The sequence below is a fragment of the Haplochromis burtoni genome, unplaced genomic scaffold, assembly GCF_018398535.1.
Source record: "Haplochromis burtoni strain Fernald_Lab_line unplaced genomic scaffold, NCSU_Asbu1 Contig_118, whole genome shotgun sequence".
Lineage (NCBI taxonomy): Eukaryota > Metazoa > Chordata > Actinopteri > Cichliformes > Cichlidae > Haplochromis > Haplochromis burtoni.
In genome coordinates, this window is record NW_024582479.1 from 732,164 (window position 1) to 751,627 (window position 19,464).

Below are 19,464 nucleotides of genomic sequence, written 5' to 3' on the forward strand. Positions count from 1 at the left end.
AAAGGCCACCCTGGAATGTGCAGTTTTTTGCGCTATTGGGGGTCTGGGGACCCAGAACCGGTCAGTATCTGGTGTGACCACCATTTGCCTCATGCAGTGCAACACATCGTCGCATGGAGTCTATCAGATTGTCAATTGTGGCCTGTGGAATGTTGGTCCACTCCACTTCAATGGCTGTGCGAGGTTGTTGGATATTCGTGGGAACTGGTACACGCTGTCGTATACGCCGGTCAAGCACATCCCGAACATGCTCAATGGGTGACATGTCCGGTGAGTATGCTGGCCATGCAAGAACTGGGACATTCTCAGCTGCCATCTGCCCTGAACAATGTGAACCATGATTCATCCGTGAAGCGCACACCTCTCCAACGTGCCAGACGCCATCGAATGTGAGCATTTGCCCACACAAGTCTGTTACGGCGACGAGCTGGAGTCAGGTCAAGACCCCGATGAGGACGACGGGCATGCAGTTGAGCGTCCCTGAGACGGTTTCTGACAGTTTGTGCAGAAATTGTTTGGTTGTGCAAACCAATTGTTCCAGCAGCTGTCTGGGTGGCTGGTCTCAGACGATCTTGGAGGTGAACCTGCTGGATGTGGAGGTCCTGGGCTGGTGTGGTTACACGAGGTCTGCGGTTGTGAGGCCGGTTGGATGTGCTGCCATATTCTCTGAAACGCCTGTGGAGACGGCTTATGGTTGAGAAATGAACATTCAATGCACGGGCGACAGATCTGGTTGACATTCCTGCTGTCAGCATGCCAATTGCACGCTCCCTCATTGCTTGTGGCATCTGTGGCATTTTGCTGTGAGACAAAACTGCACATTCCAGGGTGGCCTTTTGTTGTGGGCAGTCTGAGGTACACCTGTGCACTACTCATGATGTCAGATCAGCATCCTGATGTGGCACACCTGTGAGGTGGGATGGATTATCTCAATATAGCAGATGTGCCCACTACCACACATTTGGACTGATTTGTGACCACTGTTTGGGAGGGATGGTTATATTGTGTATCTGGAATGAATTTTAGGTCTCTACGTCCATCCCATGGGGAATGGGAGCAGTAACAAAGGTGTTGCGTTTATATTTTTGTTGAGTGTAGCAACAGGTCTGGCCCGGATCTGGCATCAAGCTGGCACTTCTGACTGACTGGTGTCATGGCAGGGTGTATGTCAACCAGATGTGGGCCAGGTCTGGCAATGATGGCACTGTTTATGTTCCTATTTTCCTATTTTAGTTAGAAGACCCAAATAGTTGGATAGAGCACTTTTAGTAATCCCTGACAGTAGAGGAGCGGTATAAAAGAATCAGTCCATTCACTGTCTGAATAGAGTTTTGTCATGTTACTTTTGCACTATTATCTTCCGGCACATGTTGTTATTACATGGCTTGATTAAGGTACACATTAGGCTGACATCTGGGGCCAGAGCTGAAACTGTTCTGGGCCAGCACAGGACCACATAGTGTGTCTGCAACTGGCCTTGTGCTGGCCCATGTGTGGGCCTCATCTGGCAAACCAGATCTGGGCCACCAAAGGGCCATCATTCTTTGCGGTATGTGGGCCATGTGTGGGCCATTGTGTGGGCCATACCAATTTTGCTTTGTGGGATAGGGTTTTTATTTGGGTTTACATTCACCTGTGTATTAATCTAATGTTGATAGCCGCTACATGGGTGAGACACACACCTTGGTAATTTTTAAGTGTTGTTTAAACAGGACTTGAGCTTGATGCCATTAATAAACACGCTGAAAAAAAGACTGGCTCTTGTGGTCTTTTGATGATAACATTGTCTTAGGACATTTTAGAACCCATCATGTACTAAAGCAGAACCGTTTGAGCTAAACAGGGAATTAGATCAGATTTAGGACTGGATTTACTAACCGTTCGTGCCATCGTGAAATCCTCTTTTGGCATTAAAAAGCTTCTGTAGGTATTTACTAAAGCAGGGGCAGTTTTCCAACTGATAGACGTGGATGCAGGTAATCTTACTTACTATGAGTTTCCTTTTCAGAGTGCAAAATTCTGGGAAGAGAGTATGTAAATGAATCACACAAATATGATTTACAAAGGTTGCACCACTGTTTACTCCAAGTTGTCCTGAATGTAATGCCTGGAAAAAAATCATGTATTATGTGCCCAGTGTAGCTGAGATATCTGCCAATAGGAAAATTTATTTATTTAGAATGAGAAGGGTAGAGTTTATCAGAAAGAGCATATAATTGGTGCGAGTTGATGGCTCAGAGCTGTCCGTGCACTGTGAAAGCTTTGGCCATGTCCTGTAACTCTTCACTGACTCCTCCACCCTGCATGTTTAAAGATGAATCCTACATGCTTCTTGTCTTCAGTAAAACTAGCATTTTGATAAAACAGAGCCTAACTTAACTGGACTGAGCCGAGCGTCAGAGAGAAGAGGAGAATCCCATTACGAAATGCATAGAAGGTTGCTTCTTTTTTTATAGGCAGCTGGGTTTCTTTACAGAGATGAGGTTTGCAGTGTGCCAGGAATTTAGTCACATTTATACACAGAGAAAGCTCCTCAATGAAAAAACATCTTTTCCCTGGTATCAGGTCTGTTGTCAGATTAAAATATTGGTCAGAATGCAGCAATTAATGAGACTGAAGCAGACTTGAAGTGTTAGATCAGTGTGTGAATGTTACAATATATTTTATTGACTTTAATAAATGACTGCAGCCTCAGACCGCTGCAAAAAAATTAAAGAGGGGTGCGCTTGGCGCGGTAACAGTAACTTCATTAACACTGGGCTGGTTCTATGTCTGATGCTAAATAATGTTTGTCACATGTCCGCAGTTATACACTCATTTCAGCTTTATATGGTGTAACAGACTGCAGTTTTCACAAGCAGTCTTTTTACCAGAAGACTCTACTTTTGTACCAGAAACACTGATTCTTCTTCAATTGTCTCTTATTGATATTTTGTTAGCAGATATAGTGCAGCCTCATCTCATCCCATCATCATGGACCATTTAATTTCACTGTCCCTTTAAGAATGCTGCTCTTTATTGAAATGAGCTATCTACGTGTTTGTTTATAAATTAGAGCAGGGTCAGGAGATCACCTACTGGACTTTCTGTTCCCATGGGGACAGTTATATGATTGGAGACCTTAGATTTTACATGCCAGTTTTGTCAGTGACCACTAATTGTTTTCATTTCTGTAAAACATTAGTCTGGGAGAGTAGCATCAGCAGGTTAGGAGGCATTAAACCTTTGTAGGTGCTTCTAAAGGAGGTGAGAACAATGTTGTGCTAGATTTACAAAAAACAAAATTGTAATCAGAGTATCATAATAAAGGCATGCGGCCCATCCTGTAATGTTCTTGCTGTAATTTTTTACTTTTCTTAACACAAACAGTGCACCACCACCACCCTCTTGCCCTGCCCCATTCCAATCTTTGTTGCTGTTTGGGTTTTCCTACCTCTTACCTCAGTCTCCATTTATAAATCTCATTAAAAAAAATGCTGTTTGATTAGTGACTTACTGAAGTTGGCCAGCCTAATTTGTTTGATCAGGGAGTGGTTGCAAGATGCACACATGGTGGAGGATAAAGATAGGATGAGAGGAGGAGGAGTAGGAGGGAGGCTGAAGGGAGATGAAGGGCTTATATTTCTTGGGTGAAGTTCTACTTAGGTCGCCAGGGATAAAAACAGGTGATTATAAGAAACGGTTTGATTTGGAGCCACACATGTCTGTCTTGGGGACACGAATGCGTCAATACCATGTTGGGGTTTATTTTAGAAGTTGCTTGCTGCATGGTGTGAAATGATATGGGAAAAAACATTTTAATCTCCATTCCCATTGCTGCCATAGGCCTTTTGCCTCATACTGCATGTATATAACATCAAGTCAGTAAATCCCAAGTTTCACATCTGTCTAATGATGAGGTCTGGTTCAGCTGTTTGTTTGATATGTGATCAGATTCCTCAGGCCACATCCTGAGGGATTGGCAGTGCCCAAAATTACTCCTGTAGAGTTTACAGCCAGGATTTAGCACATGGAGTTAAGCTATCTACACAAATCATTCCCTTTTTCATTTGCAGAAACAGTCCTACAGACATGATTTACAAGTACAGTGCTGCTTACATGAAATCCAAGGGCAACTCAAGGCTACAAATCACACTGACTTTGCCTCTCTGTTTACGATGTCCTCTTGGTGTCATAGAAAGGGACATATTCTAAATCTCAAGTTACAAATTACAGCATTTTTTTTCCTGTTGTATTTAGTTTCATCTGTGTCATAGTAAGTGGAAACTAGGACAGTGTGTCACATCCCCCAGAGAAAAGGATAGACAGGAAAATCCTTTCACTCGGCTGTAAGCGTGATCCAGCACCGACTAAGGGCCGGCTCGCCCCTTGACCACGGTCTCAGTTTTGTCACTCGCAAACACAGTTTTCTGAGTAAAAGCTATGCAGCAGCAGTCACTGACTGTACGCTGTCTCGGCACACAGAGGGTAACTAATTTTAAGGTGTGATTAGCTTGAAGGTGTGCCACATGAATACAAACATGAAAGCGACTGCTTAGAAAACTAATTCATATTTATGATTCATTCTTATTCTTATTCTTTTTCATTTATCAGAGGCAGACATTTTACTATTAATGCATATGATTATAAAGAAGAAAGACGCCTGTAATTAGCTTCAGCTGTGTGGGTGTTTGTTATTTAGGCAGCAAACACAATTTTATTTAGCTGGGGTGGTGGCACAAGCAATATTTAGAACAATACTTAATTATTTCAGAATAAAATGGAAGCCGTGTGCTTGATTGCTGATTTTTTTATTTTTTTGCCATTGACTTTTCAGTACAAATCCTGACCTGCATTTCAATAATGCCACAACAGACCAAACTGTTGTGATTCCCGGTCCGATGGTGTAAGTTCCCAGGGGGTTAGGCTAGATGGAACTGGTAGTTAACTAACCAACAGCCAAAGGCAACAGATAAATAAATTATACAGATACATAACAGTGAAAGTCCTTGACATATTGTAGAAACATTTGTAACTTTTCTCACAACATAATGCATGACTTTGAAACAGATTAGTAGATATAGAGGTAGAAATGAGGGGATAGAGGGCCTCCTGGTTTATCAATAACCCTTAAACAGACTCATAATTTTTTTGCTGTGTTATTTGAAACAACCTATGCAAGGTTAAATACAAATGTGAAAGCTCGATTTTTTCCTGCCGCCCAATTTAAAGGTGTAAATGTTAACACTTATTTGGCAGCTAGAGGATGCCTACCTTTAGATTTTATCTACAGCTCATTAAAGTAGCTTGCACAGCCTAGAAATTGGTAGTTTTTTAATGGGGCAGCTCTTGCATAAACAGTTGCTTAACTATAAGTTTTAAATAGGTAATCTGAAGGTATATGCTAAATTGTAGCTCAGGTGTAATGTGAAAGAAGTTAAAGACCGGGAATATTATAAATCATTCACTTATGGATTTGTTTAAAAACGAACAATAGACATTTCACTGTAGGGGAAAAAAAGGATGGATGAATACAGCAGTCCACGTGAGAGTTGGGTGACCGCCAGGAAAGATGTTAGACACAGTGCTGCTTAGGAGGTTAACACCTGTGACACCTGCAGTGTCCACCTGCAGTACTGCATAGTCTGTGGCTAAGTTGGAAAAACAGAGCTGTGTAGTTGCAGCTCTCATTTCTCCAGACTCAAGATACACTGCTGCTGGTGCGAGAGGAGAGAAGCAACAGGGAACGATTCACAGTGGGGTACATTAGCTGAACAAATTCAGGTAAATTGTGTTTATTCACAACACTTGCCTGGTTTACCTTTATCTTTAAGGCTTATTTAAAATAAGAATTTCATTTTGCAGTGTAAAATGCTGTGTTTATTTTTACTGTGCATATGACAATAACATTTCTTCAAGGAAGAATAATCCCCCTACCCCCAAACTCCCTCCCTCATCATTTCATGTAAGGTTTTGGGAAGCTAGTTTAACCCTTTACTGCACTGTTTCTGAAGTGTTGCTCTTCTGTCTGGTGCTGTTCGTCTGGCAAGCTTGTCATTGCTTTTTGGGCCATGGATTGTCACAAATCACCACCATGCCACATCTCCCACAGCATGCAGGGTCCAGGACAGAAAATCAATGGACTCTCATGGGCAACTCCATCAGTGCACTGATGGTGAAGAGAAGAGGGTGGGGGTCAGGTCTGCAGAATGAGGAGAGGGAGAGATGGAAGCAGGTTTTATGGTGTTATTTTTGTGCCACTATTCTGAGCGCAAGTAAAAAAAAAAAAATTGAGCGCACGTAAAATAATGAATTTTGTTCACTCAAATTCAGCTTTTCTTTGCTCAAAATAAATTTCTCCTCAAAATGCAACACTTGCACCTGCAAACTTTTTTTACATGCGCTCAAATTTTTTTTAGGTGAGCTCAGAATAGTGGCACAAAAATAACGCCATAGGTTTTAGGGGCATGTGAGGCCCGATTTAAGAGCATGTTTAGCCAAACAACGAGAATAAAGAGTAATACTGAAAGAGATGAACGCCTTTGCATCTTTTGAAATCGAAAGGGTTTTGTCACCAAAACCAAGCACACACTGAGCACAAACATATGACAGAGCCATGCTTTTCCAAAGATGTGAAATATTCTGTAAATATATACAAAGTAGGGTTCATCCAAAAACCATATGTCACATAAGCTGACAAAGGCAAACAGCTGTTTTCTTCTTTGGTTAACCCAGCTGTTCTCCAACATTTCTCCAATACTATCCATTATCACAAAGTTGTTCACTCTTTGTTTTTTATCTATGGCACATCTACGTACCAAATATTCAAATATTTTCAGTTTGGAAGACTTCAACTTTCCATATCTGATATATGTGAAATATGAAAATGAAAATGTTGGAATAACATACAGGAGTGCCGGAAACAAGAAGATGACAATGTATGAAAGTTAAAATAACAGGACGGAGAAATTAAAGGAGAGTGGGGGTGGGGTGGGAGATTGAGTTAGCGCACCATAATGAAAAGGATTGAAAGCAGGAGGGAACATGGACAAGCCTGATAAGCAAGTGACTGAGAAAGACGTAAGTGTTTTGGATTGTGTCGAGCAAATTCTTCCAAATAAGAGCAGTGGCTCATGAAAGTGATATCATATGGAAATGTCTCCAACACACCATTTAACATTCACTGCTGGAACTGACTGTAGATATGATTGCCTCAGGTTGCAGGCAATGCATGCAAATGTTATGTAAAATATGAAGTGTTGGCTTCCCTTTTCTGAATTATTTCATCCAAATTTTCTCATTAAGGTTTTAGATTTCACACCTCAATTTGATTTTACTGATACAATTTGCAAAATGAAGCTTACTTTCACAGCTACTAGATCCCTGGTAGAGATTTTTTCCAGTCTGTGAAATAAAGGCTAACAGGTTATTGTCATTTTATGTTTTTGTTTCAGTCGTGGACACCAAGGTGATCCTGGAGGGTTTGCAGAGGCTTGGCCCCACACCAATATATCTACCTGTCAGCTACCGGATCCTCAATGCAGAGTCAGCGTTCTTTTTACAGGAGGCAAACCAGGACTTAATGAGGAACTCCAGCCTCCAGGCTCGCACTGAGTCCTTTTTCATCCACCAGGCCCGGCAGATGCCCTTTGTCAATGCTAGCTATGGACCACTGTCTGTCCAGCAGCCTGTCCCCCTGGAGCTGCTACAGACTTCGCCAGGGCCCTTTAGCACACCCTCTTTCACTTCATCCTCAACAACATCAGTGTCGGCATCGCCTCTCTTTACATTCAACTGGAAGGTGCACACTTACATTATCAGCGAGAGGATTCACCCTAGCTGGCCGAAAGTTCAAGTGCTGTTCTATATTGCAGGCAGGGACTGGGATGATTACAGCACCATCCACAAGCTACCCTGTATCAGGATGTTTGCCTTTCATGAGACTCAAGAAGTGCGTGGAACATGCAAGCTAAAAGGAGACCTGGGGATATGTGTTGCCGAGCTGGAGCCCCTGGCCAGCTGGTTCAGCCCACCTACTGTCAGGCCTGGTAGGCAGAAGGTCTCCGAGGAAGCTCAAGGCACTCCGGTGGAGCTCTACTATATGGTTCAAACCACAGATAACGGAGACTGCACTTCAGAGGATTCAAGAAAGGGCAGCTCTGTCCTCACAGACCAGCCGAGGCCGTTAGGGTACTTTGCAGGGCATACCCCTATGCAGCGCATTGGAAGTGTCAGACTGTTTCAGCCACTGTTGGAGCTGAAACTAGACAATAACTTTGTGGTGATGGCACCCTCCAAACCCATTCGGCAGCGAGAAACAGTCTCAACTTTTCTGGCTCTATCTGCTCTTTCTTCAGTACAAATTTTCACCCTCAGGTGAGTCAACCTCCTCCAGGGAGAACGCAGTTTACTTTGCAGCTGTACTAATGTTTTCTCATTCTCCATTCTCCAATTCAAACAGAAATTGTTTGAAATGCACACAGTTGAAAAGAAGGGTTTCATTTGAATTTTATAAAAAGAACAAATGATATATAAAACCCTTTGAGAACACTAAACATCCAACCCTTCGATAATATACAACATTTACAATTTATCCATGTTTGAAATTGTGCTTAAGCTTATAAAACTTTTCTTAAGAAGTTCTTGGTCATTGTCACACTGTAAAAAGCATCAGACAGAGTAGAACTAATCTTGCAAAATAACAAAATATTATTGTTTCTAAAACAGTGTACTGTCTGAGTAGTTATATTACGCAGATAAATGTGCGCTCTTGTTCATGAAACCATATTCTACAGGGAGAAAAGGTGAAGCGTAATTATCATATTTCCTTTGGCCAGAAACTATGGTCTGGAAAAGCTCTTTTCCCCATAAAGATGACGACCTGCGTTTTACACTTGATGACAAGTTTTGAGACCTCAGTACATATCAGTAAAAAAATGTAAAAAGCTAAACATAAATAAGTAAATGAAATTAATAACTTTTTTATGTAACACTTTTTGAAACAGAGTTACAAAGACTTCACAGTTTGAATAAAAGCTACATATTGAAGATAGTGTACGCCAGGGCTTGGCAACCCTGGTCACGCATGCCATGATTAACTGATGGCACGACCATAGCTGGACTGGCCATCGATGGTGATTTTTCTTTTTTATGGGCCGATGATTTTTTTTTTCTTTGTAAAGGCATAAACAATGAAAGGTGGTGGATTGGCCAGATGTGTAAATTTAAGTCAGTTGTTTGGTGGTGGCTATGGCGAAGCTTCCACAGAGGCCAGCAGGTGGATGAGAGAAAGGGAAGGCAGGGGAGGAGAGAGACGGCCGCCGGTCCGAGTGTCAGGTGAACTGAACTTCAGGTAAGAAGTTATGACCTGCAGTCTATCTGGGTCAGATATAAACCAAGTTTAGGTGGAGTTTATTTTCGTTGTGCTGACTTTTTACAGTCAGTTAAATAACTCGTACTGCGTACTAGCTAGCATGACGGAGTTTCTATACAGCTGGGTGGGTGCTATGATGTTACTAGTGAATAGTGAACTTTATTTTATTCATAAGGTTTGTTAGTAGAGTTGCCAACCGTCCGTAAAAAACGGAATCGTCTCGTATTCAGAGAAAATATTACGCGTTTCGTATTGAGGTGAAAAGGAAAACAGTTTGTCCTGTACTTCAGCTAGAATGGAAAAAGACACAAAGCTTGAGTTATCCTGCATCTTTACGCTGCACAGCTGCCTCTTCTTCTCTCATTCTCTCTCCTCCCTTTCCTGTTGCTACTTCATCAATCAATCAATCAATCAATCAAGCAATCAATTAATCAATCACGTGCAGGTTGTCCTGCAGTAAAATAGGACCCCCCCCCCCGACCTTACACACACAACACAGACATCACATGGGGATACAGGTCGGAGATCGGTAGCGTTACAGAAAAAAACACTGAAATATACACTACAATGGGAAAGTACAAGAGGAAAAAAAGAGACCTCTACTCATGCTGGGCTCCTGGGAGGACAGCATGAGAACAGGAAACAAAAAAACTCCTCTGCACAAAAAAGCACATAAATGTCCACAGCACAACATTATGGAACACGTGACAAGCCACAGGGTCGGGTGGGGGGTGAGGAGTAATCCGAAGCAAACACAGCAGCCATCCTGCCCAGCGCTACCATTCCAGCGCGGGCTCAGACCCGCCGTGTTCCCAGGAGGGAACAAGCATCGAAGGCGTTTGGAAAGGGAGGGGGGATGAGTGTGTGCATATCAGTGTATATGTATGTGTGTGCGTGTCCAGAGTTCAGCTGAGACAGTGTCCTTCGCCCTGCTAGGCTAAGTAAACAGTCTTCCAGCCAACCCAGGTGGCCTTGCATGGAATGGGAAGGAACAGACTAAACACAGTCGTTATCAGGGTGTTGTTGTTCAGCTCCAGCCTTGCGACCGCAGCTGGGCCGAAAGGGTATCCGCATGAAGTGATGGTGCTTTTTACTTTAGTGCGAACAGCTCATATGAATCATGAAACTGATCAATGATCAGCTGATCGGCTTTTCTCTCTTGTTTGTTTATCGCCCACTTTGCGCCAGAAAGAGGAAACCAGCGGATGTCGCGCTAAACAACAGCAGCACGTTTAAGCTTGATCAGCTGTTGTTAGAATTTATTTAATATTAATTTCTAGTATCAGCTGATGTTTGCTGGAGCCACAGCTGTAAACCTGCTGGTCATGATAGGTTTGGTTATCTGGTGAGAGGGAAACATGAAGATGAAACCAGGAGATGTCCTTACTGAATCATCAGAGCTGTGATGGAGAAACAGGTTTACCTTTTAGGTGACATGAATGAGTTGAAGGGAAGTTATGAACTGTTTCTGAGAGACAAATAACACCAGGATCCTTTTTTAGGTAGCTGACAGCTGGTAACTGTGCAGGGGCGGGTCTAGCAAAGTTTTGCCAGGGGGCCAGGTGGGACATTAACAGGGAAAGGGGGGCACTAAGAAATATTTTTCTTTCTTATTCTCATTTAAAATGTCTAGCTTTAATTAAATAATTATCTGAATCTCACAACCAAAGTTTTCATCTGATGTATAGAGATCATACATATACCAACAGGACTGTACATCACTGTCACAACAGCGTTCGTTTTCATTTAAAGGCTTTATGGCTTTTCCTATAATACCTGGGCGACCAGTCTCTAGTCAAAATGCCCGGGCCGATTTTTTTGTCCCAGTCCAGTCCTGGGCACGACACGCAGTGAATTAATCTGAGAAGGTGCATTAAAAAATAAATGGCCGTGCCAGCGGTGAACATTGCAAATTAGCTCACATAGACACATTAGTTGTGCCACTTCGTAATGATGGTATCTTAGCTGACAACTCCAACTACCAGATTCAACTTGTAGTTGGCTAAAAATCACTTAGCCTACCGGTGAGAGGGACATTGCTAGCTGGCACCTTTTTCAAGCGATGTTGAAATTCCCACATTCCAACATGATTCAGGAGCTGTCCACTCAGCGCAGCATCAGCACCACGTAAATACACGGATACATCCGTAGACTCAAGACAGAATTCACAATGTGTTTTCAGGACTTTCAGGTGTATGGACCAATGTATGGACCAATGTTTTCTTTTCTGATCAAACCAGAAAGGCTTAATGAGCAGCTGGATTTGTCTTGTATTAACTGGCTGAACTCAGAGGACATCGAAATGCAGCTGACCGAACTGAAAAGCTCGACTCTGTGGGGGTCAAAGTTTGCAGAACTACGAACGCAGCTGGTATCCATAGCTGTGCGTGTTCATGGAACTTGCATTTTCACCTGCTGGACATCACTACCTGACAAGTTTAACTGTCTTCAGAACATTGCAGAGGCCTTATTGACAGTATTTTGCTCTACATATCTGTGTGAGCAGATTTTCTCCCACATGAATAGTGTCCTCAGGATTCCAGTCTGAATGCTGGACACTTAGAGACCTGTGTCTCTGAGTGGGAGACCAGACATCACATTAACATGTGTATCCCTGTATCAACAAACATGCCATATTGGCCCAGTTTATTTTTCTTATCATTGTTGTGAGGAGACCATAAATAGCATTTGCATTTTCTGTTGTGGAGTTCTTGTTATGGATAAAAAGTGTTTATTTTTTGTTGTTTCAAAATAGCTGATAACTATTCGCTGATAGTTGCCAACATCTGCGAACAAATATAATTCTATAAAGTTGTTCTATATAGTGTGTAACTGTTGATATAGAGCATTATTAAATTTATTGCTAATGCAATCATATGGCACATTGAATTCTGAGGAAATTTTAGATGGCACTCATCATCAGAAAGGTTGCCGACCCCTCGTGTACGTGTTCAAACATACTGACACATAATCAACCATATGGTCAGTTATTCATTCCAACGCATACAAATAGTGACAAACTATGGCTGAAAATAAAGGGGAAAAGATTAAGGGAAAACTAACCTGTAAAAATGAGTTTTTATCAGAACAAATATCAGAGTCAGCTGACCTGATTGACTAAGGAAAGCTGTTCCACAGTGTAGCCGCAACAACCTCAAAAGCGATCCCCTCTGGTTTTAAAATCAGAGCGAGGGACAGTTAGGGGACCCTGGTTAGAGGATCAGAGATGCCGGGTGCTATGATAAAGTCTCAGAAGCACTGCTATATAAGCAGGGCCCTGTCTATATAGAGCTGTATGTGTTAGTAACAGAATTTCAAAGTGGATTTGTAGTTTCACTGGGAGCCAGTGAAGGGATGCAAGAACAGGTGTAATATTTGACCGCTGGCTAGTTTTTGTCAGCAGTCTTGCTGCTGCGTTCTGCACTAATTGGAAACTGGCTATGGAGGACTGACTGATGCACGTGCTGGGAATTACAATAATCAAGGTGGGAGAAAATTAAAGTGTGAACTAAAAATACCAGATGATTGAATGACAGCAAAGGTTTGATATTTGCAATATTTCTTAGGTGACGGAAACAAGATTGGATGAGCTTTGAGATGTGAGTTTCAAGGTTGTGGGGGCTGATATACTGACTGACCCCCTTAGAAAAACTGTCTGGAATCTCAGTTTTACCAGAATTGAGATGAAGGAAGGCAAATGCCTACTTCAAGTAGGCTTTCAAAGGGTAAATATATTGCACTGCTTCAATGCAAATGCTAATTTCACTTTAAACAACTACTGACTCCACAACAACTTGAAATCTTTAAAAAGCACATTTATGTTAAAGTTTTCTGTGTGTGTGGGTGTGTGTGTGTGTGTGGAGGGGGGGTAAATCTTATTTTGATCATGTAAACAATATACAGGAGATTATGTAGCAAAGAAAATGCTTTACAAAATAAAAGAAAATACATTTCACCTGTTCTGATTTATTTACATGTCTAAAAGGAGTGGGAAGAAGTGCACACTTATTTAATCCCACTCCTTTGCCGTTATCAGTTAACATGGTCTTTCCTCCCCACTGCTGTCAGACTCTACAACAAAGACTTTTGCAGCTGATCAAACACACACAAACCCGCACATGAGCAATAAGACTAATTGCAATACTCTTTTCTGACAAAGTTGTATTTTTACTCAGTTGAATATAGCATTTGTATTCTATTTTATCCTATTTTATATTTTATTCTATTTTATTCTACTGTTTATAGTATTTTATTTGATTCTATTCTGTACAGTTGTGTACAGCATATTATTCTTATTGTATTCTAATTTTTGCTGTATAACTTTGCACTGTCCACTTTCTGCTGTGACAAAACAAATTTCCCACATGTGGGACTAATAAAGATTATCTTATCTTAACATTTATTTAGCTTCCTTACTGATATAATCTGCAGTAATAACAATGAACATATTTCTAATATAATATATACACCACATAAAATATTAATTATTATCATATCAATATGTTTTTGTAACTCCATAACTTTGCCTCCTCACAACAAAGCCGGTACCTCCAGTTTTGAAAAGTTAACTGTACAATCCAAATAAGCACCAAATAACAACTTTCTAAACAGAGACATTCACTGATATTCATCATTTTCCATTTCTTTCTATCTCATGAAGATCGTATCTTTATGACTCTTTTTGAATTGCTTTATGTTTGGACATTGCTCTGCACTCAAACTGTTCCACAGTTTCACTCCACGCACAGAAACACAAAAGCATTTCCTGGCAGTACGCACATTCACAGTTTCGAAGTGACAAAAAACCCTTAAATTATAACTTCTTTCTCTCAAAAAAAGCATGCTTTGAATATCACCTGGATTATTATTGTTTTTTTGTTCTGAACAGATTTTGTGCTTGATTTATTTTATTGATGCTCCAGAAAACTGAAAGAGCAAAGCATTTTACACTTACCTTCCAGCGAACGAGACACTGTTTTCTTTTGAGTGAACAGAACTCCGGAAAAACTATATAATTTTTTACAAAAACTGTGATGGATGTGTTTTATACAATCAGCTTGTTTGTCTTGTGTGCCTACAAACTTAAATTGAAGGATATTAGATTTCCCGCAGCGCTTACGTCTCATATAGGAGTTTGTTTGCTGTGAAGTGGATAACACCTTAATTACACATTTGTGCTACTTATGAAGACTGTTTCATGTGTTCGCACTCAAAATTATCATGATTTTAAAAAATAAATGAATAAATCTGAGTTGAATCTGCACAGTGGCAGCAAAAATGTACTTGATTCATTGAGCTTTGTCTCATACAAATGACTTTTCAAAGAGACTGTAATTGCTGCATGTTGCGTGATGCAAATTAAGGTGTAAGGAATATGCATTTCCATCAAGCTACTTTTATTCGAGATCTAAATCATGGCAGATGAAATGGTTAGTGGCCTCAAAGTGGAGCTGTGACAGAGAGCCTTGGCAATTTGTCAACCCTGGGTGAGCAGGAAATCTGCCAAAAAGCCTCATTGCTTTTTCTCTCACTCCAGTGATGATGAACTCCCATGAAGTATTAGCGCTCACAGTGTGTGTTTATCACATTTGTCAGCATGTGTGTAAATGGGAACTTTAAAGGCGGTATTTTTTCCTTTAGTGCCTCTTTTGCACCAGTGTTGCACCCCAACCGTTCAGAAGTTCATCTTTTTTATGTTTTTCCATAGGGATAGCAAAGACTTAAAATTCAGCCAAAATACCTAATTAGCAACCAAAAGATTAAGCCTCAAAGTGTTTAAAAAAATCACAGGCTACTTTAGAGTACTTGACTACCAGCATGTCAAGCTGAACATCCATATGCTGATGATTAATCTCGCATTTGCTTTGTTGTGCGTTGCTTTTATCTTACAGGACAAAACCTGTGGTGCTATTCAGTGTGGTGTTCTCCCAGCTGCTGGATTTTCTGATAATACAAAACTTTCTTTAAATACCCTTTAAGGATTTGAAATGCCCATGGTGAAGGTGTGAATTCAAGTTCGGCATCACCAGCGGGTTGCTGGAGTTTGTGTTGATCCTTATTTTAAATTGCTATGTTGAACAAAGCGGTTTTTCTTCCCTCTCGCTCGAAGCAATGTTTGCCTATGCAGGCCGTGGGTGTTTATGAGAAGCGTACTTTACAAGTAGCTTTGGTGTGTTTCCCCCAGCCACTGATACATCATTAACTATTTATAGGGTTATTCCTTTCCTCTCCGCATTATCGCTTTCTCTCCTTTTTAACCCCTCCTCCTTTTCCTCCACCAGTTAACTTTTGACAAAAGAGTTGTGGGACTCTCCCAAGATAGCATTTACTCCTAAATGTGCTGCTGTCAGCTGGAATCAGTGTTTATATGCCTCCACACCAGTGACAGCTATGACAGGAGGCATTCTGTTTTCATGCTGTCCATCCCATTGTTGTGAAGGTGATTTTTGAAGGTTTTTTTTCTTTCAAATTTGTTCCCAGCAAAGTCACAGTGACTTCAATTCCCCTCAAAAATTTATATTTTCTTTTTAATTGAGAGCACTGTAAACAATCAGCAGGCTTATATTTGATAAACAGGGGTTACTATTCTATCTTTTGGTTCATGAAGGTCTTCACAATTGTCAGTAGGGTTGTCAAAAATGTAATAGTTGCTAATCAGCATCGAAATTGCTGTTTGATTAGGTGCTCTACTGTAGACAGGCAGGCAACAAGCCCCTCCCCTCACTAGCAGCTAAACACATGAACAGTAGTTGACAATCACAATGCTGAACACCACTTAATAAGGAATTTAAGTGGTAAAGGGATCTTTAGGGGGGCTAAAGATCCCTTTTTAACAACAATAAAATATTAAACAGTTATGAATGTTAATCTGGCCAGAGCACATCTGATAGCCACATTATCACTAAGGTAGTGGCTATGGTTAATAACAGGATGATGCTAATCTTGGAGCTAGGCAGCAAAGTTATCAGTCCTTCCTGTAACTTTGATAGACAGTGTTAATTTGTCATGATAACACAATTATTTGTGTCTAAAAGGTGGTGTGTTTCTCCTAAAGCCTCAGATTGAAGCTGAGAAAAGTATACAAAGAATCAACTGATTTCCAGTGTTCTCAGCCAATTAGCCTCACGTATGTTATGTGTTCATCCCTGCAGTACCTTTGCATCCCACCAGGGGGCCCTGTCCCAGCTATTGGAATTTACTGCTCTAGAGTAAGTGTATGAGTATTGCGACAATTAATCTCCATAAAAGTGTGTAAAGCTTGGCATGTTGCTAATAATCTAGTGTATTCTTACAGACTAGTTTATTTCTCAAATGAAATATTTGTAATATCGAGATCAGTTAGTCTTAAAGAACGCTAATTTTCACTCCTTTAAAACTTGTATTTTAATTTTAATGCTTCACATAAATCATAGATTCACTTTTGGCGTCCTTGAGATAGTTTTTTGCATCTCAGTGTTACAGCTCTTGGAAAAAGTTTTTATCCTCTAAAGTAGCACAGTGATTGTAATTTGATCACATAAATTGATGCCTGTCCTGTTACTTTAGCTCCACAACTAAATTAGCACTCTTACCAAGGGCTATATTATGTGTGCATTTAACTCCCTCTGCTTTATTATATAATTGGCTATGTTTGATCTAATCTGAACTAATCTAATGTAATTATTTTGAATGTAATTATAGGCTTTAATCCAAGCAGCTAAAAAAAGAAAAGAAAACAACACCGGCATGAATTTTCACATCTACACTCCTATTTGCAGACAAATACATGCACACATGTATAGTGACACCCACACACATACATATGTGGACCTTCTCTCTGCCAGCTGTAAAGTCATGGTGTGTTTGTCATGCTGAATGTTCCCGGTGGAATCAGTAATTCACTGCTCCCTGCCTCATTAGCCATGAAGAGAGTGGTGTAACAGGTTGGTAAAGGGTTCTCCAGCTACTCCTTATTCAACATGCAAATGAAAACACTATTTCCTCCTGAACAAATTAACAGGCTTTTCAAAAGATAAATTGCCCCAGCTGTATTGTAATTTTGACTAAACAATTCAACATATTTCCACAGATCCCCTCGGGGGCGGTGTTGCTGATGAATGCAAATGAATTTCTAATATCTGAGAGTGTGAAGGTATAAGTACGAGATCCTTCAAGCTGCTGTGCCAGCCAAACAGCCAGCACGAGCAGTTTTGTTTTCTGAAGACTTAGGAGGTGAGAGAGCGCAGGTTCATCGCTGCCCTGTGAATGAAGCAGCTGATTTAGCTAAGGCCAGTTTGTTGTTGCTCAGACGTTACGCAGAAATGATTCAGTGCTGTGTGTAGCTGATTCTGATCTTTAATACAGTTCAGGTTTACAGGTCTTGTGCTTTGGCTGTTTGTTTTTGGCAATTGTTTGCTGAAATATCAGCAGGAGAAAAGGCAGGAATAAAGATGTCCTCCTCAGTGTATTCAGCTTATCTTGACTGCTTTCCACCGTGATTCAGTTCCTGGTAAAGGTCACCCAAGATAGGTATGTCTCTTTTCCATTTTCATTTCTATACTTATCTGTACTCTTTCTTGTATTTTATCTGCTGCTCTGTCTTGGTTTCCCTCTCTTCTTTGTATTGTTTAACCTTTCTCTCCTGATACACGTTCTCCTTTTCTTGCTTTCCCCGAATTTGACATGTTTCTCTTCTTTGAGCTGCTCTGTGCTGAAACACTGTGAGAAAACCCCAGAATTCTGTCTGAGATAGACACGACTTGAAATTTCAGAAATTTGAATAAAAAACTAATTGTATTTAAAGCTGTCTGGTCTTCTTTACCTAGCTCCTTTTTGACATTTAGCCCCGTTGGCCAAAGTTATTTACTTTGACAGCACCTCATCTACTCATTAATAAGTTATACAGCATTAGAAATCCAGCGAGATTCACTATGGAGATCTTACTCTCTATAGGGTGTTGCAAAACAAAGCTATCGCCATTATCAAATAGCAATCTATTTAAGTCATTATATTTCTAACATAATGACTTTCTGTCATTGCTCTTTTCTTGAATTTGTCTTCTTTGTTTTTGCCTTCTCCCTTCACCCTCGTTTCTTTTGAAAGGTAGCGTGTTTCCAAGGAATGGATTTCTGTGAAAGCCATACTGATCTGCTGTAACATTCAGCGCGACACATGCTTGAAAATGGCCTCATAACCCTTCTCAGATTGATGAGCAGTAACGACTGTTTCTCTGCAGTCATTGCTGTTGTCTTTCCTCCTTGGAGTTGTATAAAGGTTTGCCGCAGATCAGCAAACTAAAGCTCCTGCCTTCATAACCGTTGCTGATAATGAGTTAATAAAGTGCATTTAAGTAGAAGCGTTTGGCTAATATTTATACTCTACATTTCTGGAGACGTTGTCAAAGCCCGACCAATATATGATTTCTTTTGTGTGTTATTTTAAGACCGATACTAATATTGATATTTGATGATTTAAGAATCTAATATAACAGTCAATATATTTTCCTTTGCAGACACACAAAACATAAGCAGATTATCTCAACATTTACTATGTGTATTTATTAATTTCCTCATTTTTAATGCTCTACTTGATCTGCCCTCTGACAGGCAAACTATGCAAGGTCAGTGGTCATAAAATAGTTGATGGTTGTTTCTCTTGTCTTTTATTTACTTTGATTTCAATTTAACAGCTGCTATAAATGCAGATACCAGCAAATAAATAACATTGGCAAATAATAATGGCCTGATGATAAACCCATAAGTTGTGCATTAGATAATCTTCATACCTAGGCTTATGTTCTTACTACAGTTATAATTGAATAGTATTTAAAAGTTAAAAAAACACATATAAACTAACATTAGGATGGGTCATAAAGTAAACAATAGAAAGATAATATACTTACACTACAGTAAAATTGATATTTTTTATTATACATTTTTAAAATGTCAGCTTCAGATTTTGTGTAAATATCTGATGTTGGTTTAAGATGAACAGTTTTTCATGTCTCTGCAAGGCCTCTATTAGAAAGTACGTCTTAAAAAAAGAGAAGTAAAAGAAAAACAACACAATAATTGGTAGAGTTTCTCACATTTAACTGTTACTAAAAAAAGGTTTTCCCTAATTGATTCACACTA

The 19,464-nt window shown here is 40.3% G+C and overlaps 1 protein-coding gene across 1 annotated transcript in view; it reads left to right on the plus strand.

Moving 5' to 3' along the window:
- The window catches only part of si:dkey-112m2.1 (transmembrane protein 132C), a 184,414-nt gene that overhangs the window by 50,005 nt on the left and 114,945 nt on the right, over positions 1-19,464 (plus strand). The window contains exon 3 of the mRNA XM_005939462.3: positions 7,434-8,355. Coding sequence (XP_005939524.1) covers positions 7,434-8,355 — 922 coding nt within the window. The remainder of the gene's footprint in view (positions 1-7,433; positions 8,356-19,464) is intronic.